At 49.0% G+C, this 11,317-nt stretch overlaps 1 protein-coding gene across 4 annotated transcripts in view; it reads right to left on the reverse strand.

Annotated features, from left to right (window-relative positions):
• Positions 1 to 2,682: 2,682 nt before the first annotated feature.
• The window catches only part of CDHR3 (cadherin-related family member 3), a 120,073-nt gene continuing 111,438 nt past the window's right edge, over positions 2,683 to 11,317 (reverse strand). For all 4 annotated transcript variants that reach the window (XM_014536933.1, XM_014536932.1, XM_014536934.1 and 1 more), the window contains one exon: positions 2,683 to 2,752. In XM_014536933.1, the coding sequence (XP_014392419.1) occupies positions 2,692 to 2,752 (61 nt within the window). In that variant the 3' untranslated portion in view covers positions 2,683 to 2,691. The remainder of the gene's footprint in view (positions 2,753 to 11,317) is intronic.

The following is an 11,317-nucleotide window of genomic DNA, read 5'->3' on the forward strand; positions in this document are numbered from 1 at the left end:
GGGCAGGATCTTCTGGGGAAGGGGTGGAGAGTTCTCAGAAGAGCACCGTGGACTATTTTGTGTCCTTTCCATTTCCTTTCTGTGTCCGCTCATGGCCGCCCAGGATGTGTGGTTTAGAACGCTAATGTATTACCATGAGCCTATGAAGAGGCTAGGGGCTACTGTAAGGTGAACTTAGTCACCATGTTGGATCGAGCTAGTCTTCTGCCGATTCTAAGCCATAGATCTGTTGGGGGTTGGTCTTACTATGTCTTTGATAGTCCTTGTAGCCCTTACCGGTTTCAGCCGTTTCGTCACGTACCCTACCTTAGCCTGGGCACTGGAGTCCCCCAGCAAACATATACCTGGACCCAAGATTGCACACCCCCAAACCTTTCTACTCCAACTGCCAAATAGGGAGTGGGAGAGTTTCTGGGTGCACGAGAGGGCTCAGGCAAAGGCAAAGAGGAGGAAGGGAGGAATCAGACAGAGGGAGGGGGGGTGGCAGCTGTGTGGTGTGACAGCTCACTCAGAGACCCCCAGCTTCTTCAGCTCAGAGCATGCCAGGCCAGCACAGCCAGCCCCAGCTGCTTGCTCAGAGAGCTGCCAGCCTGCAGTTAACCCTACACCTCTTCCCAGCCCCTCACCTGAGCCTCTTCCCACAACGGAATGGACATTAGAGCAACCCACCTGCAAAGTGATGGGTGATTTGTTTCCCTTGAAATACCTCTTTTCACGGCCACAGGAAAACAAGTTTCAAAGTGGATTGGGAAAGGGGGCTGGGGTTCGCATATGAAAAGAATGAGGAGGGAACAGATGGTGCCTGCTAAGGCGACCAGATTTTTCCCCCCCAGTTAATCTGGGAATGACCTAATTTACATAGTATTTGCATAAATTTCCATTTCAAATTATAGCTGTCCTAACTTCAAGTATACAGGAGAAAATAAATGAGATCAGGCAACCTACTGTAAATGAACTCAAGCTGACTTTTGTGAAATGCAGGTCAAGCTTTAAAACCTGGCAGATGAGAGGAAATAAGTTTGTCCACTGTCCATTGGGGGCAGGGGGGAAGGTGCTAGAGAAAGCTTGTCTCCACCTCTCAAGTTAGAAAAAGTTACCAACGGTCCAGGCCAGAGGTGTGAGGAGATGAAGAATTCCACCTCTCCGCTGGTATTCTCCTCCTCCCACTGTGTGCCTTGGGAAGAACCAAAATTAGGAATGGCGCAGAAAAAGCAGGACTCTGTCCAGAAGACAGGGTGGCCCAGCCCCTTCCAGCCCCAGCAGACTGGACATTGTGTGGAGATTGGGTGTGTTTCTTCCTACCACCACATCTGTCTGGCTACTTAGCTCCCCATCCATTCATTCTCACCCTCCACGAAACCCCAATCCCATCACACACTCTCAGAGACAAATTTGTATAAGTGCACAGGAACACACACAGAGCACGCAAGTGCTTGCTTGTGCACACGCACACACACACACACCCTGGTGGGGTTACCACCAGCCTGGCCTGCCCAGTCCCAAATCTGGCAGTAGAAACAGTAGAAATGTAGGTGTAGCAGTCATCAAGATTGTCTGAAATCAGGGAAATCTCAAGTTGGCTCTGGTTTGCTAAATGTCAAGGTCCCTCTCTATGTGGGACTAAATCAGACCTGGGGAAGTTGTAGAGAGGGCAGTGGACTCTTAGGGTAGGGTAGGTGGGGACAAGGCCACAGCTGGAAGCTAGGATGATGTCATGCCCTGTAGGGACATGTGGGCTGCTAGAGAAGACAATTCCCACCCAGATGAAGGAAGGCCAGCTAGTAGCCCTAAGTGGACTTGCTATAGTGAAAGCTGATGGTCAAGGTAGCCTTCTGCTGACAAGTCCTGAGTGATGGACTCTCTGCCATCAGGGGGTGTGTCTCCCTCCCTTACCCAGTGATTTCTCTGCACATAGCATCCCCCTCTACTTCCTCACACCTTCAGCCCAAAGAACAGAGATGGGGGGCCTTGCTCTCTAACCTTCCTCTGAAATAGTTTTTGCTGAGAATTCTCAAGGCCTCCCTGTCCCTGAAGTTAAAGCCAAGAGGTTCTGAATCCCTCCACCCCAACCCCTACCCCCTTGAGACAAGGGCATAGAACTGCCTGGCTGTTGGGGGTGGCAGGGAGTTGTCATGGTTCGATTCCTGGCCAGGGCACGTGCCCAGGTTGTAGGCTCCATCCTCAATAGGGGGCATGCAGGAGGCAACCAATGGATGATTCTCTCTCATCATTGATGTGTCTATCTCTCTCCCCCTCTCCCTTTCCCTCTGAAATCAATTAAAAAATATATTTAGAAAGAGATGTTTATTCATATTTCAAAAAATTGACTTCCCTTTTTGGCAAGTTGTGACGCAGAGCCCATATAACCCCATTGAAAAAATAGAGAAAGACCAGATGAAAGTGTTGCTGGCAAGACAAAAGGGAAGAGAAAGGTCAAGTGGAGACATCAGGGTCTAGTGCTGGCGAATTTTTCAAAAACTGCACTCTCTGAGGCCCGGCCCCAGCCCCAGCCCGGCCCGGCCCTTGGGTCAGGCCACACAGTGCGTGAGAGCTGTCAGCGGTCTCGGGGCAGCTGCTGGACAGCTGCGCACTCAGCCATTCAGGTGGTTCAGATGAGTCACCACATCAGTGGGCTCCCGCTGGCCAAGGAGAAGGCTCTGAGACGCCTCCTCAGCAGTCAGGTGTTCTCATTCAGCGGGTCCTTCGAAGGCCCCGCACCAGCAGAACCGTGTTTTGGGGGGTCATCCCATCCCTAACATAAAAAATACCACGCTTTCAGCCAGAGGTTGACAAAAGATTTCTGTAAAAGGCCACAGAGAAAATATTTTAGGCTTCACGGGCCATGCTCAAAGCAGGCCATTTTAGTTCCAAAGCAGCCACAGACAATATGCAAATGAATGAGTGCGGCTGTGAGCCAATAAACAGAGACACGGAAATTTCAATTTCATGTAATTTTCATGTGTTGTCAAATGATTCTTCTTTTGATTTCCCCCCTTCACATAAAATCATTCTTAGCTCACGTGCCTACAAAAACAGACAGGGGACTGGATTGGCTGGTAGGCCCTACTTTGCTTTAAGCAAACGCAAAAGCAGAAGGTTGGGTCTTCATGAATGCAGATGAAGAACAGACTGATTTGATTTACAGAAGGACCTAGTAGAGGGTCCATTGAATGCACTTTACATAAGATGCGATTGTAACTTTTTCCTACTCCACATCAGTGTCACTTTTCTTTCCTTCCCAACTTTGGTGTTTTTCAAAGTGGCATTTGCCATCTGTTAGTGGGCTGCAAAATTTATAACAGCATTTTGGATTAAATAGAACGGGATAGAATAGGATAGGGTAAAAAATATATCAGAGTTCATCACACATAGTTAACGTTGGTAATGTCTTATAAAACTTTGTCAGCTCTGTATATATTCATATGTGTATACTTATATGCCTGTGTATATAATGTCAGACATATTTCTTATAGTGGATCATGGTCGAAATACTGAAAGCCACTACTCTGATGAGCATTGGGAAAAGAGGGTTGAATTCCAACCCCCCTGGATTGTCTGCCGAGTCCAACATTTCTCTCTCCATCCCTGTGTCTCTGTGGTTTCCTTGATGATCATTCCTGAGAACTGCTTGTCAGATATCCTCACCTGTCTGATAACCCTCCCTGCTTTCTTCCCTTTCCCCCAAAGGCTCCTGGCCCCAAAATCACCCTTTCTTTTCTTCTGTTAATAGCTCCCTTGCCCCACCTTCTTCCTTTGAAAACCTTCCACTTTGTACACCCCTCCCAGAGCCCTTCCAGTAGCTAGATGGGATGCTCTCAATTCATGAATCACTTAGTAAAGCCAATTAGATCTTCCAATATACTCAATTGAACTTTGTTTTTTAATATATCTTTATTAATTTCAGAGAGGAAGGGAGGAGGAGAGAGAGATAGAAACATCAATGATAAGAGAGAATCATTGATTGGCTGCCTCCTGCACACCCCCTGCTGGGGGTAGAACCCACAACCCAGCATGTGCCCTTGACCAGAATCGAACCTGGGACCCTTCAGTCCTCAGGCTGATGCTCTATCCACTGAGCCAAACCAGCTGAATTTTGTTTTTTAACATCAAATTTTTTCTTCTTGCTCTTAGAGTCAGAGTGTTTGGTTACAGTGTTTTGTTCTGTGTTGTTTATTCTTTTCTCTTCTTTTTAAAAAAATATGTTTTTATTGACTTTTTTAGAGAGAGAGGTAAGGAAAGAGAGAGAGAGAGAGAGAGAGAGAGAGAGAGAGAGAGAGAGAGAAATGGCCTCATATACACACCCCAAATGCAGACCCAACCTGCAACCTGGGCATGTGCCCTGACCGGGAGTCGACAGGCAACCTTTTGGATGATGCTCAAAACCAACTGAGCCACACCGGCCACACAGGACTGTTATTTTCATTTCTTCATGCCCTTCCCGCCTTCTGTGGGTGTTGTTGCAACCCCTCTCCTATCCTGCATGTCATTTGAATATGAACTGAATGGATGCTAAATAAGTCAGCAAAGATGCTGTTTTTAGGACGGTTCAGCAGATGTGTTTCGGAGGAAATGCGCTTGTACAGGCAATGTCACCCAAAAGGCACCACGAATCAGTGCCTTGCCACCCAGACAAACCACAGGCACGCCATCTTCCCATGGGGCCGCCTCTCTGGGGGAAGTGAAAGTGTCAATGCTACCCCACCTCCCTCCATACACTTTCTCCCCTGCCCCACACTGCACTGAGGACTCTGGGGTCCTTCACCAAGGAAGGGACAGTCCCCGACCTCGAGTGGCACAGACCAGCCAGTGCTGGGAAAATAGTCCGTGCTCAACAATTTTGATGGATTAAAACCAGGGCTATATCATTCAAGTTCTATCCCAAGTTCCAGCACTTTAGGGGATTCTGGGAAAAGCAGTTCAGGCCCAGGAATTCTCACCGAGCCTGGCTGACTCATTCTCAGGGTTGAAGAATTCTTGCCCTGAGAAGAGGTCTGCTATTCCGGGTTTGGGCCTTGCAAACACTCCCAGCGGCTCCTTAGGGCAGCTCCACCCACAAGCACTGTGGCTGAAGCTGCTCTCCTCTGGGGCTTTCAGGCGCTTTCTTCCCAAGCAGGTTCAGGGCTCCGCTGCCTCAGCACTTCGTGGTGTGGAAGGTCAGCCCCCCAGCGCTGCTCCTAGTTAGCTCGGTCGCCTGCCGCACTCTGGGCTTTCCTCTTCTTACCTGCATAACCAAGGGTTGAGGCAGATGGCCTCAGAAGGTCAAGTGTCATCAGAATTTGGTGGATTAAATAGATAAACCTCAGACAAAGACCCTACCACTTTGGTGTGAGAAGTTGCATCTTTAGGGTTCTAGGAGTCTTCAAATACAGAAGGGATGGGACTTCAGTGATGGTGTTCTAGGTCTTAGCGGAATGGTCCGGGTGGAGAGGTCGCTTCCCCCAGTGTCACACTCAGCCCACCTGGGCAACGCCAGGCCAAGGAAACGCCCAGTTGAAATGGAGACTTCTGGTCCAGCCCACCTGACTCACTAGATTCCCTCCCACTGCCCGCCAGTCAAATACAGAAGGGATTGGACTTCAGTGATAGTGTTCTAGGTCTCAGCGGAATGGTCCAGGTGGAGAGGTCGTTTCCCCAGTGTCACACTCAGCCCACCTGGGCGACGCCAGGCCAAGGAAACGCCCAGTTGAAATGGAGACTTCTGGTCCAGCCCACCTGACTCACTAGATTCCCTCCCACTGCCCGCCATGGTGGGTATGGTTATTTTATTCAGAAAGGAGGCATTCTGGTGTCTTTCAGTTCACTAACAAAAATCACACTGTGAGTTAGTGGCAGGGCTCCCAGCACTCTGGCTGGTCTGAGACGGGTATGAAGCCCCAGGTATGAAGCCCCTTGTTATTCTGAAAGCGCTTTGGCTTGAAGCGGGAGGTTCTGGAGTTGGCCTTCGGGGGGTTGATGCAACACTACAGAATAAACTAGGAGCAAGCTAGATGCCAGCATGTCAATATCCACAGCCCTTTCCCAGTGTCAGGGGACAGTTAGATGGGAAACGGGCCCTTGCCTGGCTTAGGGAAAGGAGTTGAGAATGGCCACTGGATCAGTGAGGGTTGCAGCTGGGTGCTCTGTGTCGGGGAAGAGGAGTATTTAAATCGATGCTCAGCAGTTCTCTCCTCACACTCCCTCAAAGAACATGAAGTTTATAGGAAAATAAAATTTGAGAACTTTCACAGAGACAGCCAGTACGTGAGATACAAGAAGAGTAGAGCTGTTGGAGGTGAGGCCAATCCTTCACAGTTATTATTAATATTCCACCCCTATCATCATCGTGAATTTATTCTGTTACTTACAGGACAGGAGAAGGCACCAGACATATCAATCATGGAAGCTATTACACCCACCATTCCTGGCTAAGAAAAACTGCCCTAGTCATGACCCTTCAGGAGGGAAGTGTCCCCTGCATGTTCCTCATCCAGATTTTGCCCTGTTTTTACCACATGACCCTCTCTCGGACACATGTGCTTGGGCAGGGCTGGATGGCTTGCCCAGGGCCAGCCACTCACGGACTGACTAGTATTATCTACTATGTCCCAGCTCAATAACCCTGTCCAAATGAGAATTAGAACTAGCAATTAATCAATCAAATGATATCTTTCTCAGGGAGTTGACTTTGGAAATAAAGAGAAAACGAGCCAGTGGGTAGCAGAACAAGAATCACGAAGCCACACTTCAAAGATGAAGTGAAGATTACAGCCACTGAGTCACACTGATGCCAGAGCCCTAGCCCCAGTGGCTCCGCACATGGGCTGGCAGCATACCTCACAGGTGGGCACCGCCTTGTGCTCAAGCTGGAGGATGTACCTTTGTTGCATCCGAATATGTGTATTGTTACAACAACGCTCCTCAGACAGAATGTTGGGAGGAATGCTTCACGTAAAATGGGAGAATCCCAAACTGGCCCATTGGAGGGGAGAGAGCGGGAGAGTGTAATGACAGGCCTGTGCAAGGGAACCATGTGTTTGCCAGGAGGTGTGAATACTTGGACTCGTGAGTGTAGAAGAGAGCACAGTTGGGGCCATAACAGTTATCTGCAAATGAAGACACGGCTTGAAGCGTAGCCAAGTGAATGGTATGATAAGTAGGGATGTAATTGAATCCCTTTAAACACTTGCCAAACATCCTAGTATTTGAACATGCACCATTATGTTAGTCAGGACCCTCTTGGTTTCAAGTGACAGAAACTTAACTCGAATTAACTTACGAAGGAATTGGATGGCTCACAAAATTGAAAAATCTAAGGATAGATTCAGGCATGACTGGATCCAAATGCATAATATCAGGAACCAGTACTTCTCTATCTCTTACTGCTTTCCTCCAGTTGGCTTCATTTTTTGCTTGGCAGGCTCTTCCCATACTTGCTCTGGTGGCCAAACATTGGCTTCATGTTTCATGCTTACCTCCTTCCAGCTTAGCAGCCTCAACAACCAAAAAAAGAGTAATTCACTAGGTGTACAGCACAAGTCCCAGAAACAGCTCTCTTTGGTCTCCTGGGGACATGTATTCATCCCTGAACCAATATGTGGGGCCAGGAGAAGCAGCGATCTGATTGGCCTGGTCTGGGTCACGTGCTCAGATCTGGATCTAGAGCATGATGTCAGCCCATCAGAACACAGGGCCTAACAGTAGAAAAATGGCTGTTATTGGAGGGATGTTGAACAAGACAGATATCCACCTCCGCACCAAACAAAAGAGTTGAGTACAACCTCTCTGGAGTAATGATCCTTGAACTCCTGACATATAGCTGCCTTGAATGCCAAATGAATGACCTTCACATATATACTGATTTCAGAGAGGAAGGGAGAGGGAGAGAGAGATAGAAACATCAATGATGAGAGAGAATTATTGATTGGCTGTCTCCTGCACGCCCCCTACTGGTGATCCAGCCTGCAATCCGGGCATGTGCCCTTGACCTGAATCAAACCCAGGACTCTTCAGTCCGCAGGCTGACGCTCTATCCACTGAGCCAAACCAGCTAGGGCCTAAATGACTTTCTGATCCCAATCTCCATGCGGCCTAACCATACTTTCATGATGGGTTTATCAATCAGAGTTCTTCTTTACAAACAACAGAACCCATTCGAGTTTGTTTAGACGGAAAAAAGAATGTATTAAAGGATATTCACGCCTCACTGGATGTCTGGCGGAGTTAGAGTGTGGGGCGGGCGAGAGGCTCTGCAGCCTTGAACAATACCCAAATCCCTGCTGGTCCGGTCACAGGCTTGATTCCACTGCCTTTGGCGCATGCTCCTGGGAGCATCTCTGTCTCTGCTGCCTGCAGGGGCCCCATATCCCCGCCATGCTCTGTCCCCATCACCAGGATGCAGTCCCACACAGCCGTCGCTTCCTTGCTTTTCTCTCTTCCATATTGAAGCTTCATGTTGCCACATCTAATCAGCAGAGCCTAGCTCTGGCTGCAGTTAGTCAGGGAAACGGAATTCTGACCTCCAACCTGGTGAGGCAATGCCCCTAACATGACCACTTTTCCTTACTGAGCAAGGCTATTCAAATGATGCTGGGCAGGCACCAACATGTCCCACACCCACCATAGCGTGCTTCAAGTAGTCGGGTCTTCTGGGTTCTGGAGAGACCAAGCAATGGGGCCAAGGCTCCTTATTTCCACATGCGGCCTCCCAACACATCTGTGAGCCTCTGATTTTTGCCACCAATGAAACCCAGTTAATGCAAGTAATTGGGCCAATGTAATTTGGGTAAAAGTTAGCGTGGAAGTGGTGTTTCCTTCCCAGCAAATCTGGATCATAGAAGCTCAGGGTTTCTTCTTCAAAAGGAAAACCCTCAATGGGTCTTTTGAGGGAGCCTGTAGAGCAGGGCCATGTGGAGCCCTCCCAGGAGGGCCAGCCCACAGCCACTTCACAGGCCTTTTTACAGAGCGCTACAAATGTCACGCTGCGCCGCTATTTAACCACAGACCATCCCCAGCCATTGACAAGGGGCTGAGTTGCCAGGCGGGGCTCATGGCAAGGGTCTTCCCACTCTGATACATTTCCTTCAGAGTCTAGAATCCCATAGCTACCTTTGCCAGGAGTTTGGGTTCTCTGACCTCCCTCTTGTGGCTCCCACTGTCTCTAGTCAGGAGCTTAAGTCATTCAATTGAGAAATCGTTTTTGAGTATCAGCTATGTCGCAGGCATTGTACTAACACTGGAATACTCTGCCCCCAGGAAGTTTTCAGACAGATAAATTAGCCAAAGCTTAAATGGAGGGGGGTGGAAGGAGGGCAGGAACAACAATGTTCAAGCGTCATTATCTAGAAAGAGATGCCTACTTTGCATTTTTCAGCAGACTTATTGATCAGGGTCACTATGGAAGCCAAGGTCTGTGACCGAATATAGAAGTATAGTCATTTTATTTTCCGAACACAGTCTAGCAAAGAAATGTCTCAGTTGGAGAATTCATTTGTGTAGAAGTCTTCAAAAGATGTCACTGTTAAGTACATTGTGTTATACTTAATAAGTGAAAAGAATAAAATCAGAGGAAATGATGACCATGTCAGAAAATCTAACCAGTGCAGTCCGTTGAATATACATAACTGGTTATACTAGGAAGTCGTCTTTGACCAATGTCCTGCCCCCCGACCCCTGGGAACCCACTCGTGGGGATGTGCAGAACTCCCCTCAGAATATTGACATGTTCCACCGAGCAAAATATGGACTCTGACAGCAAGGGAAATGAGGACATGTCGGATGGAGACCTCAAATATTCTCTTGCACAGACCACAGACCTCTTTTCCACCGAGGTGGCAGGTGCCCACAGCGACCACTAGGTGTCGCTGTGAACCTGCGAGAGCGAGGCCTCACGCTGCAGGCACACACCAGCTTGGTCTGTTTTCAATCAACACGTTGTCAGTTTTTCTCCCCGAGGCCCCAGAAGTGTGCTTGGAATTTTTATTTCTTGAGAAATCCTGTGATTCAGCTGCCCTTTGTTGGCCCTGCTCTAGCTGTGCTAGCTCTACCAGCCCCCCAGGCAGGGGGATCTCCCCAAAGCGTCTTCAGGCCACCAGCCACAGTGCCACCTCTCTCTCTGCTCTTCCTACGAACACGTACTACCCCTCCCTTTTTGCCTCTTCACAGCCCTTATTCCCGGTGCCCAGTGACACCAATGGGTTCCCAGCTGCTCCGTGCCAAGGGCCCCATCCTAGCCAGGCTTGTCCAAACCCTGGTGAATTGCAAGGCACCTAAATCAGCTCCCACTAAAGCAAATTCCCCCTCACTTCCCCGTTCTGATTCTACCTCCAACCTTGCCCCCTTCTTCCAAAGCATCTGGGCAAGATTTAGTGTTGAGATGGGAGCCACGAGAGGCTAAGCTTCTTACCAGCAATCCCAGACCCTAGTCCTGGCATAAAAGAGCATAGAAGCCACACCTGCCTTCGAACCCCTCCTCCCTCTGCCACTTACTGGGTGTGGGACCTCTGTCAGGTCACTCACCCTTTCTGAGCCTCCATTCTTCGTAAGCTAAATTAGACAGCACCTCCAGATCATGTATTAAATACAATTATCAATACAAAGGACCCACAGGATCTTGCACAGTACAAGCATTCAATACATGCAACGTGCTTTTTATTAGTGTTACCCGGACACTTTCACGGACACATCAGCACACACTCAACCAAACGAAGGCATGGAGTTTGGGAGCCTCATTCTCATGAATCTGTTGGGAGATGGTATGTCAAGGAAACAAAAGCCCAGAGTACGCTGTATTCAGAGATACCAAGTACCACGGCAGATTCTAACCCGCTACACTATGTCAACAGCAATGAAGTTGTTCTGAGCCCAGCTGGGAGCTGTCCTGGTCAACAGCCATAGCTAGCTGGGCAAAGTGCCCCCTAGCTGCCCCAAGGCCTTCTGGCCTTCCGGGAAGAAGCCACTTGTGGGTGGAGCCAGCACTTACTCCCTTCCCCAGATTTGGCGCTCCCTGGTGTCCAGCTATCACATTGCTGCAGCGGGTTTTGTGGGTGCCCACACAGAGGAATTCTGAGCCCTGAGAATACAGACGCTGGGAAGCTTGGGGAAAGGTGGGAAGAAAGAGCCTGTCTTTTTTTTCCCCCCCAAATATATTTTATTGATTTTTTACAGAGGGGAGAGGGATAGAGAGTCAGAAACATCATTGAGAGAGAAACATTGATCAGCTGCCTCCTGCACACTCCCCACTGGGGATGTGCCCGCAACCAAGGTACATGCCCTTGACCAGAATCGAACCTGGGACCCTTGAGTCCGCAGGCCGACGCTCTATCCATTGAGCCAAACCGGT

Source organism: Myotis brandtii, unplaced genomic scaffold, assembly GCF_000412655.1.
Source record: "Myotis brandtii unplaced genomic scaffold, ASM41265v1 scaffold17, whole genome shotgun sequence".
Classification (NCBI taxonomy): Eukaryota; Metazoa; Chordata; class Mammalia; order Chiroptera; family Vespertilionidae; genus Myotis; species Myotis brandtii.